The sequence below is a fragment of the Trachypithecus francoisi genome, unplaced genomic scaffold (assembly GCF_009764315.1).
Source record: "Trachypithecus francoisi isolate TF-2019V2 unplaced genomic scaffold, Tfra_2.0 Lachesis_group21, whole genome shotgun sequence".
Classification (NCBI taxonomy): domain Eukaryota; kingdom Metazoa; phylum Chordata; class Mammalia; order Primates; family Cercopithecidae; genus Trachypithecus; species Trachypithecus francoisi.
In genome coordinates, this window is record NW_022681467.1 from 32,010,676 (window position 1) to 32,030,654 (window position 19,979).

The 19,979-nt window shown below is 51.8% G+C and overlaps 1 protein-coding gene across 7 annotated transcripts in view; it reads left to right on the plus strand.

The window, feature by feature from the left end:
- DLGAP4 (DLG associated protein 4) overlaps window positions 1-19,979 on the plus strand; it is a 171,977-nt gene that overhangs the window by 93,081 nt on the left and 58,917 nt on the right. The window contains exons 1-2 of one of the 7 annotated variants that reach the window (XM_033186316.1): window positions 3,964-4,001; window positions 7,702-7,804. The exons of 2 other annotated variants lie outside the window; for them this stretch is intronic. Coding sequence is in view for 2 of the 5 variants with exons in the window: in XM_033186312.1 (XP_033042203.1) it covers window positions 15,151-15,367 (217 nt within the window). In the remaining 3 variants the exon portion in view is untranslated. 4 more of the 7 variants (XM_033186317.1, XM_033186313.1, XM_033186312.1 and 1 more) reach the window with 4 other exon arrangements.

Sequence of the window (19,979 nt, forward strand, 5' to 3'; positions counted from 1 at the left end):
AGTACACAGTCAACCCTCCAGTCAACCCTGTCCTCCAACCCTACCCTGGGCCTACCCGTCCCCTTACTCCACCGCAGGCTCTTGTCAGCCCAACCCATCTAGTCCCCACAGTGTCAGGGCTAAGAGGAAACTCAAAGACCATCATGTCCAGAGATTGCAAATGGACTTGAACCACGTGTCATCTCTGATCCCTGGAGCTCAGTTCTGAGATTTGGTTAAGCAAAGAAAGGTGCCACCATCAATTCGCGATGTCTGCTGTAGCCAGAAGAGTTACATACATCTGCAATTCCTGATCTATCCCACTTATCCCAACATACATGTGCACACACACACGCACACACATTTACAGATACTTCACAAACATCAGCCTGGAGAAGGTGATTATCTATCAAGGTCAAAGTCACCCAGCGTGTAGGTCAGGGAGCTGTTTCCCACCTGGGTGTGCCTGACTTCAAAGCCCTGAGTTCTCCATTGTCCTTGTGCGTGGGAGCCACCCAGTCCTGGTAAAGAGGTACAAGCATGGGTGATGAAGGTATGTTGCAGGAGTTGCAGGGGAAGTCCTCTAGCAACATGGGCAGGATGGATTAGAGGCTGAGAGGCCACTCACAGGTTGATGCAGTGGTCTAGATAAGTGACAGTGAGGTCAGGACAGGGGCCATAGGGTCAGAGAATAATGGGAGGACCCAGGAGGCCTTCCTAGAGTGAGTAATGAGGAACCAAAATTCCCTACTGCTGGAACAGGCACCTCTCCACAGAGGATGCTGGGCCGAAGGCAGGCTTCCTGTCTGGGGTCCACCAAGCCTGGGACTAGGACATGCCTGATTAATCGAGTGCCTACTGTGTGCTGAGTATATGGATCCTCACTCTTCCCCATCCCTGTTTTTGAGACAGTGTCTCACTCTGTCACCCAAATTGGAGTGCCATGGCACGATCACAGCTCACTGCAGCTTTGACCTCCTAGGCCTAAGCAATCCTCCCACCTCAGCTCCCTGAGAAGCTGAGGAACCACAGGCACATGCCACCACACCCAGCTAATTTTTTTTTTTTTTTTGAGACAGAGTCTCACTCTGTTGCCCAGGCTGGAGTGCAGTGGCTCCGCCTCCCCGGTTCACACCATTCTCCTGCCTCAGCCTCCCGTGTAGCTGGGACTACAGGCGCCCACCACCACACCCGGCTAATTTTTTGTATTTTTAGTAGAGACGGGGTTTCATCGTGTTAGCCAGGATGGTCTCAATCTCCTGACCTCGTGATCCGCCCGTCTCGGCCTCCCAAAGTGCTGGGATTACAGGTGTGAGCCACCGCGCCTGGCCCCAATTTTTAAATTTTTGTAGAGACAGGGTCTCCCTATGTTGCCCAGGCTGGTCTTTTTGTAATAATTTATTTTTTTTTAGATGAAGTTTCGCTCTTGTTGCCCAGGCTGGAGTGCAGTGGCACAATCTCAGCTCACCACAACCTCTACCTCCCAGGTTCAAACGATTCTCCTGCCTCAGCCTCTCAAGTAGCTGAGATTACAGACATGTGCCTCCACGCCCAGCTAATTTTGTATTTTTAGTAGACAGGGTTTCTCCATATTGGTGAGGCTGGTCTTGAACTCCCAAACTCAGGTGATCCGCCCGCCTTGGCCTCCCAAAGTGCTGGGATTACAGGTGTGAGCCACAGCGCCCAGCCCAGGCTGGTCTTAAACTCCTGGGCTCAAGTGATCCTCCCATCTCAGCCTCTTGAAGTGTTGGGATTACAGGTGTGAGCCACCATGCCTGGCCTGAGTCTGCTTTTCTTTTCTTTTTTTCTTTTTTCTTTTTCTTTTTTGAACAGAGTCTTGCTCTGTCACCCAGGCTGGAGTGCAGTGGTGTGATCTCAACTCACTGCAACCTCTGCCTCCCAGGTTCAAGCTATTCTCCTGCCTCAGCCTCCCGAATAGTTGGGACTACAGGCACGCACCACCATGCCTGGCTGATTTTTGTATTTTTAGTAGAGATGGGGTTTACACCATGTTGGCCAGGCTGGTCTCGAACTCCTGACCTCATGATCCACCCGCCTCGGCCTCCCAAAGTGCTGGGATCACAGGCGTGAGCCACCACACTCGGCCCAGAATCTGCTTTTCAATTGGTGCCCCCAGTGATCTCTATTCAGGGTGTTAATCATGGTCCACAGTTTGAAAAATCTTGCCTTGGTCCAGTTTCTCTCCAGGGAACAGATAGGGCTGGTGAATCCCAGAGAGGGAAAGGGACTTGTTCAAAGTCACACAGGGAGTGTGTTATTGAATTTGGGAGGGTGGAGATGGAGGTGGAATAATGATATTTCATCCTGTGCTGTATGTGCTGCCTTGGGTCGTCCAGGCCCATAACAAATGTACCTTATTTTTTTCCTAAGTAAATCAACCTTGGCTCACGCCTGTAATCTCAACACTTTGGGAGGCCGAGGTGGGAGGATCGCTTGAGCCAAGGAGTTCAAGACCAGCCTGAGCAATAGGCTTTTATTGTCGCTATAAAAAATAAAAATAACCAACTTAAAGTGAATAGTACAGGCGTAGCATAAGTTACTGAGGATGAAGTAAACTATGACCTTCAAAGTGCTTAGCACAGTGCCTGGATTCAAAATGGTTGGCTAACCCTCAGTTCCATTTATTATTTTTACACCTTAATGCAAAAACCATGACAGTGGTATTGGAAATATTATCATCTTCGCCTGTCCTCAAAATATTTTGATATGTCAAAAATTCTTTTCTCGGCCGGGCGCGGTGGCTCAAGCCTGTAATCCCAGCACTTTGGGAGGCCGAGAAGGGCAGATCACGAGGTCAGGAGATCGAGTCCATCCTGGCTAACACGGTGAAACCCCGTCTCTACTAAAAAATACAAAAAACTAGCCGGGCGAGGTGGCGGGCGCCTGTAGTCCCAGCTACGTGGGAGGCTGAGGCAGGAGAATGGCGTGAACCCAGGAGGCAGAGCTTGCAGTGAGCTGAGATCCGGCCACTGCACTCCAGCCTGGGCGACAGAGCGAGACTCCATCTCAAAAAAAAAAAAAATTCTTTTCTCCATTTTTTGGAAAATAGATGCGAGAAAGGAAAGGACTTGCCTAGGTCACCCAGCAAGGCAGGTCTTGAACAAGAGTTGGGTCTGCGTCTAGCAGACTTACCATAGGTGCTGCCTGGAGAGATGAGGCCCACAAGGCAGTGACAGGACCTGGATTCACTGAGGAGAGGGGACTCACGGGCTAGAAGCCAGCAACCGGGAAGGCAAGGAGGCGTGAAGACACCACCTACTGCCAACCGGGCTCGAGCTGGTGGTCACTTTGCCCCCCATAAGATCGTAGGTGTGCTTGTTTTATTTGACGCAGGAGGAATGGAAGGCTCAGGGAGGTTGAATGCGGATGTTGCTCAAAATCACACAGGCCTCCAGAGGCGGAGCCGGGATTGGAACCCAATCTCTAGCACTCTGGGTTAGCAAAGCAAAGGAAGGATGCAGTGGCGAGGACAGCTAGAAACACCTAGGACGCAGAGCAGCCAGGATCGGAGGGCCAATCTGACTATGCAGGGATGAGAGGGCCACCTCGGGCAGCTTCCTCGGAGCCTCAGTTTCCCCCCTTACAGCGAGGTGTCGCCGGGGTGAACTGGTGGGAACTCCCGCCTCGGTCCACCTCCCGCACAGAGCATGCGTCGCGTTCCAGCTGGAACCGGTTTGGCGAGGCGGTTCGAGAGGCGGAGTCCCCCATCCTCCGGCATGCGCGTGCCGACGTGGGCGCGCGCTCCTTTCCTGGGCCGGCCGGCCTGGGCGTGGGCCGGACGCGGCGGCCCGCGCGCCTGCGCACCAGCCCGGCTGCGCGCGCCGGGCCACGTGCCAAGGGGGCTGGCGCGCCCCCGCCCGGCCCGGGAGTCCCTGGCGACGCGCGCGCGGCTGACGCGGGGGGCGGGGCGGGGCGGGGCAGGCGCGGGGCTTTAACCCGGAGGCTCCGCCCCTCGGGCGTACAAAACCGGAGCCTCGGGCCGGGCTGCGTGAGGGAGGAGGGTGAGTGCCCGCCGCTGGCCGCAGCTGCCGCCAGTCCGTCCGTCACTCCGTCCGTCTGTCCGGTCCACGTCGTCGCCGCCGCCTCCTCAGCCCGGACGCCCGGGGCCCGCCCAGCGCCGCCCGGAGCAGCCGCGGCCCCGCGAGGAGACGGGCGCCGCCCCCGCCCGGCCCGTCCCGGCCCTGCCCCGCCCCCGCCCTCCTGCCCGTCTGTCCGTTCGTCCGTCCGTCCGCGCTTCCGTCCTTCTGTCCAGCCGCTAGTCCTCCGGCCCGTGTCCCCGCTCCGCCCGCTTTGTCTCTCCCCGGCTCGCTGTCTCTTTGTCTCTGCCCTCGCGCTCCCCCGCAGCCCCTCCCTCGCTCCCCATCTCCGGTCCCCTTCTCAGAGCGCTCTTCAGCCCTCAGAGCCGCCCTTTCTAGGCGACCCCATTCTTCGGGACTCCCCCTCAGAGCGCCCCCAGATCTTTTGGGGCTCCCCTTGAGAACACCTTCCACTCTCCCCAAGGGCTCCCCGTGAGCTTCTTGCACATCCTTTGGGGGTTCTCCTGCACCCCACATCGCTGGGGTCTCGCCTCCTCTGAGCCCCCATTCCCCCTGGGCTTTCCCTCTTCTGGGTGTTCCGCATATCCACTGGGAGCTCCTAAGTCCGTTGGGGTCTTTCTCCTTGGGGCCCCCCATATGTCCTCAGCTCCCTGACTTCAGGAGCCCGTCTCTGCTTTCCCCTGGTTTGTCGCCTATCGCTGTCTCTCCTTGTTCTCTCTCAGGTCTCCGAGCACCCCCACTTCTTGGGATCGGGGTTCCCTGCTTTGCTCTCCCTGCCCCTCTGTGCCGCCACATCTGTTTCGGTGGTCTCGCCACTCTGTGTCTCTTGCGCTGAAGGTCCCCCTTTGAGCCTGCTTCTTTGCCTGGGGCCCTTGGTCCCCCCCTTGCTTTTTCTGCCCCAGCCCCCTGTCTCCCCTTCTCTCTGCTCCCTGTCTCCCTCTCCCTTTTTCTATCTTTGCCGGGTCTCTGGGTCTCTGACCCCCATCCGGCCCTCATGGCTTTGTGTCTGGAGCTCTTGAAGCAATGTGAGTGGTGGGGTGTCCGGGTCGGGCCGGAGTTGGCCCGCAGGCTGGCCGCGGCCGAGGCTCCATGGGGTTGGCTGGGGCAAGGGCTGGCGCTGGGGCAAGGGGGCTCTGGGGCCTCACACAAAGGGTGGGGGGAAGGAGGGAGGGGCCAGGCTGTCTGGCGGAGGAGGGAGTGGGGGGCCTTCCTGCTCTGAGGCTTCTGCTTTAGTTGCTTGAGTGTGTGGAGGGCACCACGGGCTGGGCATCCCTGCCCACTTGGCCCCGCATGGCCTGGCACTTTGTGATCGCTTGTGGGCAGGCCGGGCTATTTTGGAGTCAGCAGGATGTGATATCATTTGGACGTTTATTTAGCCCCGGCTGGGTGTGGGGGCTGCGTTCTTGCCAGCTTGTGTAATGAAATTTCGCAGGGGGGCTTTGGGGGGATGGTCAGCCTCCTAGGCAGCTGGGTTGTGGGGTTCATGGCCAGAACTTTGCAGAACACCAGAGTGGGCAAGTGAACAAAGGTCTGTGCTGCCTGGATCTTGCTGAGACTCGATTCAGGATGAGCAGGGAGAGGACTTCTTAATCTGACCACCCTGAGGATTGGCTTTGGCAGTCTAACCTCTGGGGCCTTGGTTCTGCCAGGTTCAAGTTGTGTAATCTGAGTGAGACCCTTGTCCTCTCGAAGTGTCAGTTTCCCCATCTGTAAAAAGTGGATGATTGGTCTGGCCTCACAGGGTTGTCATGACGATCAAATGAAACATCTGTAGACATGCTTTGTGAACTGTCAGCTTGTCTTTAAACAGCCCCATCGAGGGAGAGGAGCTTGCCCAAGGGTAAACAGCTGGCTCGCTCCTGCCAGAGCTGGGACAGGGATCCAGGCCTAGGATACTACAGTCCAAGGCTCTTTAACCTCCTCCCCACTGCCTCCTAGTTATTCGGGAATGCACCTGCCCTTCCAATAGAACAGGGAGACGGCTGTTTCTTAATTCAGGCCCCAATCCTGCTTGCTCTTTGTTAGTCCCTTTGTAAAGATAGGTGGGTGGGACAGTTGGATTTTCCATGTTCCATCCCATTGTTGTTTAAGGGTGGGCCCTGCTTGGACAGTGGCACTTGGAATAAAGTCACTTTGTAGTTGTGAGCCTTGGCTGCTTTTCCTGCTTCCCCTGCAGAGGAGGGGAACAAAGGCCTCAGCTGAGAGAGGCTCTGCAGAGAGCTGGGGTTTTCTGTCAAGGAGCTTAGGATGTTCTAGAACTTTGGTGCAGGGAATGAGATCAGCTGTTCAAGCGCCTTGTCTTACAGATGAAGAGATGAGGCCAAAAGGACCAAGGACCCACAGAGGGTTGAGCCAGGACTTCTGGGTCCTGTTCCATGGCACTGCCTCTGAAGAAGTCACTGTCATGCTGTTATCACCTGCCCCTGGTGTATAATGACAATCTCTAACATCCTTTGACCTTTTTACTGTGTGCCCTGTGCTTGGTGCTTTACTTCAGCTACTTGGAGTGGGAAAGAAGAAGGGCTTGGTCCCTGGCCTGGAAGTGAGGGGTGCAGGATCCCAGTCCCCACATCTCACCCACTTTTAGGGATGTCACTTTCCTTTGGGCTTCAGCTTCCTAATCCATAAAATGGTAATAACATTCCTTATCCTAAGACTGATTCTGAAATCATGGAATCCCTCAAGAATTGTGAGAGCAGCAGCTCACTCCTGTAATCCCAGCACTTTGGGAGGCCAAGGCAGGTGGGTCACTTGACCTCAGGAGTTCGAGACCAGCTTGGGCAACAGGGCAAAACCCTGTTGCTCCAAAAAATACAAAAATTAGCTGGGTGTGGTGGCATGCACTTGTAAACCCAGCTACTTGGAGGAGGCTGAGGCAGGAGGATAGCTTGAATCCAGAAGGTCAGGAGGTTGAGACTGCAGTGAGCTGAGATCGTGCCACTGCACTCCAACCTGGGTAACAAAATGAGATCCTGTCGACCAGGCGCAGTGACTCACGCCTGTAATCCCAACACTTTGGGAGGCTGAGGCAGGCGGATCACTGGAGGTCAGGAGTTCGACATCAGCCTGACCAACATGGTGAAACCCCGCCTCTACTAAAAATACAAAAATTAGCCGGGCGTGGTGGCACACACCTGTAATCCCAGCTACTTGGGAGGCTGATGCAGGAGAATCATTTGAACCTGGGAAGCGAAGGTTGCAGTGAGCTGAGATCGGTCCATTGCACTCCAGCATGGGTGACAAAAGCAAAACTCCGTCTCAAAAAAAAAAAAAAAAAAAAACTATTCCAGAGAGTAGAAACTCTGGGTTTCAGAACCACAAACGCCTGATTTTAATCAGTCTCCATCATTCACTGCATTTGTAATCTTGGGCAAATTATTTCTTTGAGCTTCAGTTTTCTTATCTGGACTCAAGATTTATACCACAGGATTATGATGAGGATTAAATGAGGTTATGTATTTTTTTAAATCTGGTGCACAGTAGGCACTTAATAAATGTGAACTTTCCCTTCCCAAAAACATCTGGGTGACTTTTCTCTTTGTAGGAACTAGACAGAAGCCCAGTCTCTCCCTCCCCCCACACCCTGTGGTTGGGGTTCAGGCAACTAGGAAAGCACCTGTGACTATTCTAATGGTAATAGGAGTGATCTTCTCATCTCTCCCAGGCTGTGTGAGGCATTGTGTAATCAGCCAGGCCCTTTCCCGACCATTGTTCGCCACCAACAGGCCTGGAAGTCAGAAGCCAGTGGAGTTCTCCCTGTTTCACAGGTGAATGAAAAATAGGGGGCCCAGAGAGAGACAAGGACCTGCTCAGGGGCCCACAGCCACAGCAGTGTCAGGCAGGCTTGGAGCCCCGGCCTCTTCTCTACAGCCCACAGATTTATGGCTTCTGCCTGTTAGCGTACCCCCTCAGGCCGCCTTCCCTGGGTCTGTTCCCATCTGTTCTGGGAGGCGGGTTTTCTTGACATTTCCCCAGTCTCTGAGCTCATCTTGAATTTAAAAGGAGGCTATCTGGAGGCTGGGTGGGGACTGAGTCACCACCTCCCCTGGCTTTCTCATCCTGAGCAGCTACCAGACACACCCAGAGGACCACTGTTGGAGACTTGCGGGTTGTAAACGCCACACAGGCTTTCTTCCCAGAAGCTCAGATGGGCTCTTGGGGGAAGCTGCAGTTGTGGTTCCGTGTGTATTTCTTCCTTCCCCTAGCCACTTTGAGAAGTTGTTGCCTGTCCTTTCCTCCTTCAGCCTTTATTAATGCTGTCGTCTTCTCCTATAGTGCCCTCTCTTCCCCTAGAGGCCCACACTGTCAAATGCCACCTTCCCCAGGAAGTCTCTCCTTGCTGACTCTGGAGTCCCACCAGGACTCCTGAGTATGTATGCTTAAGGTATGACCTTGGCAGATCACATCACTTTTCTGTGCCTCAGTTTTCTCATACATAAAATTCAGATTTCTTGTCTTTATAAAGCTCCATCCCTAGACACAATCATTTGGCAGATCTGGGGGCAGGAATCAAACGCCCCTAGGTTTTTAAACCAGCCCTCTAGAGGATGCTGGTGCTGAGAGCCTGTCAGCTATGACCTGGGAAAAGCTGAACTGAGAGGATCCTGAGTTTGTATGACAGCCTGGCTTGTTGCTGTGTGACCTTGGATTAGTCAGCTTTCTGTGCCTCAGTTTTCCCTGTCAGATTGGGATGGAAATGAGAACTCATGTAGTAAAAGCCCCTCAATAAATGGCAGTCATTACCATCATCAGCTTTGTTTTGTGTGGGGGTTGGTGGTTTTCAGAAGTAAATCACCCTTCCCCTACTTGGTCCTGGCAGCAGGCACTGTCAAGTCAGACTGGGCCAGGGTGTGGGCTGTGGAATTGAACAAATTGAACACCTGAGCAGGGATGAAATCTAGTCCTTACAGGAATGTAATGAGGTTGATGAAGTGTGTGGTGTAAATCTCTCTCAGGTTCCCAGATTTCCCAGACCTAACTGTGGCTGCTGCCTTTCCTCCCTCAACCTGTGCTGGAATCAGCTGTGTTAATAGACAGACCCACCCATTCTTAGAAACCAAGGCTACCTTAAAGAGAAATACAAGCCACATTCTAGAGCTAAAACATGGCTGTTGTTCCACAGCACGGAAGCAGGCCCAGGGACGGGGAGGGATGCCTAGGATCCCAGAGCAAGACTAGAGCCACAGCTCTGCCTCCCTGCCCCGGGCTCCCTCGTCTCTGTACATCACTGGCCTAGATCCCCAGGTGGAGAACTGGAGCCCCGAGGTCTGGTTTGGCCAGTGAACAGTTTCCTCACAGGACAGGAGCAAGAGAAGTGGTCCCTAGTGGTCAAAGCGAACTCATCCTGGAGCTGAATGAGGCTTGGATAACTCCTCCTTCTCTGGGCCCTGCTTTCCTAGCCTTGGGCCAGGCTCTGAGAGGATGGGGATTCATAGACAGACAAGGCCTCTCTGCCCTGAGGAACTTATGGTCTGACAAGAAGACAAGCCTGCAATTATGAGAGACTGTGTGACAGTCTGTAATTAAGTGTCTGCTGAGGAAAAGCATTGTCTGAGAAAGAAGAAGTAAGCATGAGCCAGAGGAAACAAGAGCCCTTTGAGGGAGGCTGGATTTGCAGAGGCAGAGGGTGGTGCTGACATTCCAGGGAGGTGGAGGTGGCAGAGGGCATAGCTGGATAAGTTTGCATTTAGGGAAACAGCGAGTGTGCTAGTTTTGCTGAGGCATCAGAGCTCTGGCTGGAAAATCTGGGCGAAGCCAGAAGGTTGTAGGCAGTGTTAAACAGCTGAAAAACAGAGGCACCGGGGAGCTATGGAAGGTTTTAGAGCAGAGGTAGCACAACTGGAGGACTTTTTCCAGAAGATGAATCAGGCTGGATAAATTGGAATGAATAAAAATGACAACAGGGAGGAGGCTTTGGAGGAGTCCAGATGACACAAGAGGGTGAGGTTTGGGTGGGGCCCGTGGGAGTAGGAAGAGCCAGTTGGGGTAGCAGAGAATGCTTGTGTTCCCTTAGGAAAGCCTGGCTATCACCCTGATGGGCCAGAAGGGAAAATGTTGGGTGTTGCTGGTTTGAGGCAGGACGTAGCAGTCTGAGCACATTTCTTGCGCACCTGCTGTTTGCCTGGCTCTGCGCCAGGGGCTCCACACGGGGGCTCATGAAATTTGTACAATAAGCCAGAGGCAGTGGACTTACCATCCCTGTTTTGCAGATAAGGAAAAGGTAGCTCAGACCCAAGGCCGATTGTCTCCAAACCGTGGCTCTTCCCACAGCTCAGCTCTGCTTCTTGGAAAGGGAACTCCTGCTTTTAGGGTCCAAGGGAGCTGAGCCTTCTTGTCCTTTAATTAGGAGTAAGCACATTTATCCTAAAAGCCCACAAATCCTGCTTTCTAAGGATCCTGAAGGTCAGGGTGCCAGTTTAGAATTCCTTCAAGGTGGAAGAGTCAGAGGAACTAGGGACCCTCACACCAGCAGTTTTACATACTGGACTGTGAGAAGCTTCTGGAGTTGTGCCGTGTGTATGTCCAGCGCAATATTAGGCATGTCCACCACTGAGCCTGTTGGAATTCTCAGCTAACCCCCGCCAGAGAGGGGCCCAGCCACAGTAATCAGTCACCCACAAAGGCAGGAAGGGACTTGTCTCCAAGGTGCCTTGCACAGGAGAGCCAAGTGACGGAGCCTAGGACCCACTTCTCAGGCTGCAGCCAGGAATCTCCAGTGGACAGAGGGAAAGGGAAGGGGACTAGTGCTTACAGAGTGGCTACCATGGGAGGCAGCAATGGTTGGTCCCAGTGTACAGCCAGGAGATTGATGGCTTGGCCGGGGTCTCCCAGCCAGTCATTCTCCTCTGTGTGCAGCCCATACTCCTCTGAAGACAAACTTGGTCGTGAGGCAGAGCAACCACATGGCAGGCACAGCCTCCAGGCGCCCCTCACCCCGCTGCTCCCTTGCCTCCAGCAGACCCCAGCATCTATATGCCAGTTTGCTTTGGCAGATACTCTGAGCCCAGCTGTATGCAGGTTACAGTTGTAACTGTAACCATGTTCTTCATACCAAAATCTGGACAAAGGTTTTGAGGAGAGATTTTTGTGCTCCTTTGGAACAGAGATGGCCTGAGAAATGCTATTTGGACTTTGGAACAGTGGACTAGAGTGACGTATGCCATCCCTTTCCATTGTAGTAATTCATTTGATGACCATCTAGAGTCAGGTGCTTTCTCGTAAATTTGCTCATTCTCGCGTATATTCATTCTTTTTGTTTTGTTTTCAGCACGTTGGTTCTGGATCTTTAATATTTGTTTAGCCTGTTTTGATTTGCAGAGTACTTTTATATACATTGTCTCCGTAGATCTTTATCCAGCTTTGGGAAGTATTACTATTCTTGTCATCCTTGTTTTTCAGAAGAGGAAACTGAGGTTCACTGGTAGAAAGAGGCTTGACCAAGGTCACTGTAGCTGAGCTACTTATTCAATAAATATTTATTAAGTGCTGCTCTGTGCCCGGCAGTGAGCTGGCCCTGGGGAAACACTGACAGTCAGAGCTGCCTTAGAGACTTAGTTTCTGACCTCCCAGAGTCTGCAGCAGCAGCAGCACTGAGATCTAGCCAGGATCCACCACCAGGCTCCCAACCTGCATCCTGGGCCCTCTCCACTTCAGGTCCCTGTAGTTTGGGCCTGTGGCTTAGGTCTAGACTGTTGCAGCCTGTAAGCCCTCAGCCTGGAGCATCATGATGTAAAGCAAGCCAAGGCATAAGTCTCTGCAAACCGAACTTCCAAAGTAACAAAAGAGGCCAGGCATGGTGGCTCATGCCTGTAATCCCAGCACTTTGAGAGGCTGAGGTGGGTGGATCACCTGAGGTCAGGAGTTTGAGAGCGGCCTGGCCAACATGGCAAAACCCCATCTCTACTAAAAATACAAAAATTAGCCAAGCGTGGTGGTACATGCCTGTAATCCCAGCTACTTGGGAGGCTGAGGAGGGAGAATCGCTTGAACCCGGGAGGTGGCGGTTGCAATGAGTCGAGATCACGCCATTGCACTCCAGCCTGGGCAACAGAGCAAGACTCTGTCTCAAAAAAAAAAAGTAACAAAAGAGGTCTTCAGTAATGGCTTAATTATTAACAGGGTGAAGAAGGGCCTCTCAGCAGAAGGCCATCTGCTCCTTCTCCCTGGGGGGATGTCGCCCAAGGGCTGCTTTACCTAAGATCCTGGTGTGAATGTTCTGGAGCCTCCAAATATTTAATTACACTCTGCACAGGTGTGGAGCTCTGTGGCCATGTGCTGAGCTGGGGACCCACCCCACCACCTTTAATATTAAATGAGATGAAATAAAGTAAGGTCCTAGGATAGCAGGTCTGGAAAGGACTCTGGTCCAGCCCCTTCCTTTCCCATGAGTAGGAACCAAACCTCGGAGGGAAGGGACTTGCCAGGATCCCATATTGAAAGACATTCCTTCCCCTTCCCTTCCCTTATCAGTTTCACTTAATTTCCCCAGTCCTTCCTGATAGGAACTCTCATCCCAGCTGTACCTGTTCAACATTCAAAGCCTTCTTCAAATCTTTCGTATGCCTTAAAGTCAAGTTTTCCCTCAGTCTTCCCTGACACTCTCCTCCACGCCCCAGAGCCCCACAGTGTCCAGTCTGTCTCAGTCTACTTTCAGAGGCTGACTGCCTGTTCTACAAGGCTAGACCAGCAGCCCTTGAGGAGACATTTCAGAATCTGGGTGCCTGGGTCCTGCCTCCCCTCCCAACCCAGGGAGTCTGATGCCTGAGATCTAGGAAGAGTCATCTCTGGATACATTTTGCTGGAGGGTTTCTTGTGTGTGTAAAAGTTATAATTTTACTGAAAAAGCAATACTTGTATGTTGGTTAAAAAAAAATTCAAACTTGGTTAAAAAAAAAAAAAAACAATGAAAAATTAGTCCCTGTCCTACCCAGACACCTGATCACTGTGACCGGTCTTGAGGTTTCCTTATAGAAATACTCAGCATCCACGTGCAGCTATTGTCAGTAACATCCCTTTTTATTACTTATCAGTAGCATATTCTCTCTCTGCTTTTCTATACCTTGCATTTTTCATGTAAGTCTCTGTTGCAGGTTATTCTTGGCGAGCATATACAGGTTCGTGGCCACCTTTGCTCCTGAGCATGTGGCTTTCCATTGACCCGTAGACCACCAGTTGTTTGTCCTCTACTCAAGGATGTTTAGCTTGTTCTCAGTCTTGCTGCTGTAAACAGTGCTGCAGTAAACACCCTTTCCTATGTGTCTCCAGGCACGAGTGCATGTGTAGCTGTTGGAGCCATTCCTGCACACGGAATTGCTCTTTCCAAGAGTCTGTGCACTTAAAATTTTGTCATATATTTTTTAATTGCCTTCTTTTTCATTCTGAAAATGTGTATATTTTAAAAGGCACCCCGCCTTCACCCCCAGATTCAAATTTGTTTCTTCCATGAGCTCCTCTTGTGCTGTACCTGCTTGGCAACGGTGGCGCCAGTGAGCTCATTCAAATATTTTCTGACCTTACCAGTCATGGTGGCTCACGCCTGTAATCCCAGCACTTTGGGAGGCCAAGGCAGGCAGATCACAAGGTCAGGAGTTTGAGACCAGCCTGGCCAATATGGTGAAACCCCGTCTCTACTAAAAATACAAAAATCAGCTGGGCATGGTGGTAGGTGTCTGCAGTCCCAGATACTCAGGAGGCTGAGGCAGGAGAATCACTTGAACCCAGGAGGCGGAGGTTTCAATGAGCTGAGATTGTGCCACTGCACTCCAGGCTGGGTGACAGAGCAAGACTCTGTCTCCAAAAAAAAAATAAATAAAATCCTCCTGAATCCCAGTGCTGGCTTGACAGCTATACCCCGCCCTTCACTGAACCTGTTTTCCTCTTCTGAATGGTTGGGAGACTCATTCCTGCCTTTCTCATGTTCCTGGGCTATCTGGTAAACCAGCCAGTGGGAAGATGTCGTGAAATGTATTACAGTGGTCTTAGACAGAGTGGGGATGCCAGGGTCAGCAGAGATTCTGAAGTCTAGACTAGCTCCCAGGTGAGCCATTGTCAGTCCTAGCAGATGGCCAGGTCAGCCCTCTGGCTAGAAATTTTAGGACAGCTAGTGGTAGGTGTCTCCTCTTGCTGTGCTGAGATAGGGTCAAGATCACACTCAGGCTTTTGTTGAAAGAACATATAAGATGAGAGGGAAAAAAAAAAAAGATCATACTTAGGGGCTTCCTGAATTTGCTCTGCCCTAGGTTGCTGGGACCTCTAGGACCTGTGCAGACTAAAGGAACTCGGTAGATCCAAGAGAGGTGGTCAGGGAGACCAGGAGCATGTTTACACTGCCAGCAGGCTTTTGCCTCCTCCCCCAAGCCAACAGGATGGCCCAAAAAAGCCCCCCCCAGCGGATCATCTTTGCAGCTCCTATTTTAGCTCCAGTGGCAGCAGGGATGAAGAAGGGAAAGTTCTATCATTTTTTTTCTAGTTTAAAGTGACATTTAAAATCACTAGCCTAGGGGCCAGGCGTGGTGGCTCATGCCTGTTATCCCTGCACTTTGGGAAGCCAAGACGGGTGGATCACTTGAACTCAGGAGTTCAAGACCAGCCTGGGCAACATAGTGAAACCCCATCTCTATAAAAAATACAAAAAGTAGCTGGGTGTGGTGGTGCACACCTGTACTCTTAGCTACTTGTGGGGCTGAGGCGAAAGGATTGCTTGAGCCCAGGAGGTCAAGGCTGCAGTGAGCTGTTTGTGCCACTGCACTCCAGCCTGGGTGACAAAGCAAGACCCTGTCTCAAAAAAAAAAAAAAAAAAAAAAAAATTACTAGCTCAGTTCCTCCCTCTTGTTTTATCAGCGGGAAAACTGCAGCCTGGAGAAGTTGAGGGTCTCCTCCCAAGTCTCCCACTGAACTTGACAGGTCTCAGCTCACTTCTGCTCAGATTAGAAGCCAGGCATTTGACTCTCCTAGTCCTTAACTCTCAACATCTTTCCCAAATCGTTTCAGTCGTAAAGTTTCACTTAGGGGTTAAAAACCAAAGTGAAAGAAAAACGGCAAAGCAGGAAGCAGCCGCTTCAGACCCAGTCCAGGCTGAGGGGAGGTTCTGAGGGACCCAGGCCCTGGTGGCCTCATGAGGAGGGGAGAAGGCCTTTTCCCTACCCACTCCCACCCTTGCTCTGGGAGCCTGACTGGGGCAGGGACTGGGTGGGGCCCCGCAGGGAGAGGCACCAGGCTACAGACAGACAGTGGCGTCCTGGCCTGGCCCACTGCTGTCTGGGAGACAGCCAGTAGGACGGGTTCCCTGGGGAAGTCAGCCCCATGTAGGTGTGGTCCCAGCCGGGTTCCAGGTAGGCCTTTTAAACTCCGTCCTTCCGGGGCAGAGCTGAGCTGGAGCTCAGCTGGAGCTGGGCCTCTGTCAGCTTGGGAAAGAAGCCCTGGCTTCCCAAACCCAGCTTTCACAAGAGCATTTCACTCTCCCTGAAGGTAAGAGCCAGCGCCCTGTCTTTACCATGAAAACTCTTAAACTTTTGGTCACTGTGGGCACTTACCTCCTATAGTTTCTTTTTGGGACCAAGATGACCTGAAAGCCCAAGGATGGGGGAGCTGGAACTGCTGGCTTCTCACCTCTTTATGTCACTGAGTTGATGGGTGGCCTCAGGCAAGACCCTTCCCTTCTCTGGCCTGCAGATTCCTCCTTTGTTTATCAGCAGGAGGGAGCTCCTTCTGTCTCTGCTATTAAGTTGAATTTGGTTCCTGGAAGCTGGTGAGAGAGTATCGTAACACCCATTTTGGTTGGCCTGTGTATTTCAGATATTAACTGTTACCTGATTATCTGGGGTCTCAAGTTCCTATTTCCTGTGCTTTTACTAAGGAAATTCTCAGACTTATCAATGCAAATGTGGTATCAATTTTGTCGCTAGACCAAATATGATTTTTTTGAAATAGAGATATCCCACTATGCCACCCAGGCTGGTCTCAAACTTCTGGGCCCAAGCAATCTGCCTGCCTTGGCCTCCCAAAGTGCTAGGATTACAGGTGTGAGCTACCATGCCTGGCCAGCAAATATGATTTTTATGTACCTCTCGTCTCCTTTGCACAGTCACAGGGTCCCTAAGTACAGAGCTGGAGTCCAGTCTCTAAGGGCACCCACTGAGCATACAGTAGGTGATCAGGAAATCCACATCCCAAAGGTCATATGTACCCATAGTTAAGAGCATCTCTGTGGAGTTGGGCTGCTGGGATTCAGTTCTTGGGCTGCTAGTTAGAGCCATGAGACCTTGGACAAGGTACTTAACCTCTCTGGGCTTATTTCTTCACCTGCAAAATAGAGATGCTAATAATACCTGATTGTAGTCCAGCATGAGGACAAGAGAAATGTGTGCACAGCACTAAGCACAGTGCCTAGTACAGAGGAAGCATTTAAAAAGTAATAGCTGCTGCTGTTACTGATATCCAGGGGGAAAGAGAAGACTTGAAATAGGCAAAAACTGTCCATGTCCCATGCCTGGAAAGATGTAGATGGATTGGGTGGGCTGCTTGGAGTGGAGTCAGTTAGTTGATGGCTGTTTGTCAAGTGCAGGGCTCTCACTGGGGAGAGTGGCCTGGGTAGGGGAGAGGCGAATGCCCTGAGTGAGGGAAGGGGAAGAAGGGCAGGCTGTCTAGGGTTCGGGACACCCAAGATCAGGCTGGAGAATCTACCCAGGGCTGTCAGAATCTGCCAGGTATGTGGAGCTAGAGTTTTGTCTGCAGGATCATCACTCCATCTGGGCAGTTTCCTACTGGGGACTGTAATGAGGACCTGTTACTGACTGCGGAGAATAGGTTTGATAGTTCTAGCCTCTCCTGAAACTTTCTTGCTTTCCCACGCTTCCTGATGTGGCTGTTGCCCTGCACAGGGGTGCAGTAATAGGAGTTGTCTGCCTGCCTGTGGAGTGCAGACCAAGGTCGGGTGGGGAAGAGGGGCCTTGTCTGATATCACCCAATAAAGGTAGGGCTGCCACCGTTGCTGCTTTCCCAGCAGTTTCTTTAAGAGAGGCACATGCAGCAGTGTGTGGGAATGGTGGGGGGTGGAGGGCAGGGATTGGGCTCCTCCCTCCTTCCCACCCCACCTCCACTTCTCTTTCCAAACAATCAGGCATTCATTTACTTGAGTGCCAAGTGCTGTGCCAGGAGCCAGGGAGAGACTAGGGAACAAGACTGACTTCCCTCCAGCTTGGAGTCCCCACCCAAGCAGGTAACAAATAATCAAGATACTATCTCATCTGTTTGTGATGAGAGCCCTAAAAGAAACAAATAGGTGCTGAGAGATTGGGGAAGGCATCTCAGGGAAGGTGACTAGGGGATGGGAAGGAGGCAGTCAGGGGCTGACTGGGACGTGTCACTACCCTAAGGTGGGGGTATCTTGAGGGAACAGGAGAGGTAGGGGTTACATCTGGAGCAGTCTCAAGGTCAGGCAGGACCCTGGGGATCTTGGTGAACCTAAAGAGGTGTGATAGGCTGGGCGCGGTGGCTCAAGCCTGTAATCCCAGCACTTTGGGAGGCCGAGACGGGCGGATCACAAGGTCAGGAGATCGAGACCATCCTGGCGAACACAGTGAAACCCCGTCTCTACTAAATATACAAAAAACTAGCCGGGCGAGGTGGCGGGCGCCTGTAGTCCCAGCTACTTGGGAGGCTGAGGCAGGAGAATGGCGGGAACCCGGGAGACGGAGCTTGCAGTGAGCTGAGATCCGGCCACTGCACTCCAGCCTGGGCGACAGAGCAAGACTTCGCCTCAAAAAAAAAAAAAGAGGTGTGATAATGAATGTACTGCAAGTGAATATGTTTCTTCCCTTTTCTTTCTTTCTTTTTTTTGAGCGTTTGAGATGGAGTCCTGCTCTGTTGCCCAGGCTGGAATGTAGTGGCATGATCTTGGCTCACTGCAACCTTGCCTGCCGGGTTCAAGTGATTCCCCTGCCTCAGCCTCCTGAGTAGCTGGGATTACGGTGCCTGCTACCATGCCTGGCTAATTTTTGTATTTTTAGTAGAGACGGGGTTTCACCCTGTTGGCTAGGCTGGTCTCGAACTCCTGACCTCGTGATCTGCCCGCCTCGGCCTCCTAAAGTGCTGGGATTACAGGCGTGAGCCACTGCGTCTGGCTCTCCATACAATCTCTTACCCAATTCCTATCCAAGATTCTATGATACACATCCATTACTGCCTTTGTACACCTCTGATCTTTATTTTCTATTTGAATTATTTTTCTTTTATTTACATTTGCTGAATTTCAGTAAATAGATTGTACGCAGATTATTAATCAGCCCTTGCTCACAAATACAGTTAAATCAGAAAATTTTAAAAATGCTTAGTTTTAAATATTTTATTTGTGACTTTTAGGTTTGGAATGGCATGCACCACCTTGCCCGGCTAAAATCAAAGCAGTTTGATAACTGCTGGGGCTCATTCTTCAGTGGGCCACTCACTCGTCCATTTTTAACACTGTGTTAATGACCATCTTAACCTTTTTTTTTGTCTTGTTTTGAGACAGAGTCTCACTCTGTCGCCCAGGCTAGAGTGCAGTGGTGCAATCTTGGCTCACTGCAACCTTCGCCTCCTGGGTTCAAGCAATTCTCGTGCCTCAGCCTCCCAAGTAGCTGGGATTACAGGCACCCGCCACCACACCCGATTAATTTTTGTATTTTTATTTTTTTATTTTTTGAGATGGAGTCTCGCTCTGTCGCCCAGGCTGGAGTGCAGTGGCCAGATCTCAGCTCACTGCAAGCTCCGCCTCCCGGGTTCACGCCATTCTCCTGCCTCAGCCTCCCGAGGAGCTGGGACTACAGGCGCCCGCCACCTCGCCCGGCTAGTTTTTTGTCTTTTTTAGTAGAGACAGGGTTTCACCGTGTTAGCCAGGATGGTTTCGATCTCCTGACCTCGTGATCCGCCTGTCTCGGCCTCCCAAAGTGCTGGGATTACAGGCTTGAGCCACCGCGCCCAGCCGATTTTTGTATTTTTAGTAGAGACGGGGTTTCACCATGTTGGCCAGGCTGGTCTCAAACTCCTGACCTCAGGTGATCCACCCGCCTCAGCCTCCCAAAGTGTTGGGATTACAGGCATGAGCCACCACGCCCGGCCCTCACTAGCCCATTTTAAGGAGATGTATTTGAAGGGCAGCTGAGGGGAATGCTCTGAATAATTAACTCTTACGGTAGTGATTAATTCTCCAAGTTTTTTTTTCTTTTTTCTTTTTGTTTTTTTTTTTTTTGAGACAGAGTCTCTGTCCCCCAGCTTGGAGTACAGTGGCGCGATTTCAGCTCCTTGCAACCTCCGCCTCCCGGATTCAAGCCTCCCAGGTAGCTGGAATTACAAGCACCTGCCACCACACCAGGCTAATTTTTGTATTTTCAGTAGAGAGGGGTTTCACCATGTTAGCCAGGCTGGTCTTGAACTCCTGACCTCAAGTGATCCACCTGCCTCGGCCTCCCAAAGTGCTGGGATTACAGGCATGAGCCACTGTGCCCGGGTAATTCTCCAAGTTAATGCACAATGCACGTTTAAGCTTATGTATGGCCTTATCCTGGCAGAATTGCTAAGGGACTGATCATCTGGGAGAGCCTCCTCTGCAGAGGTAGCCTTGGTTACAAAGCCCCTGGTGGCCTGGTCACTGCCTCCTATCGAGGCAGGATAATGGGATGAGGAAGGCTGTGGATCTGATCACAGGACCCAGGCATCATTCCTTCATTAGCTGTTTGCTCTAGGATTTAGGCCAAGTCCCTCCACCTGCCTCAGCCTCAGCTTCCTCTTCTGGGAAATGGGACAATACTTTCCAACATATTTATGACTCAGAGTCAGTGAGACAGATGATGGACTTCCCTTTGCAGTCTTGAGAATCCTAGCACAGTGTTTGGACACAGTTAAATGCAAGGAAAATAGGACTCCTGATCCCAATTTGTAGAAGTAGTGGAGACCCAGAGATACAGT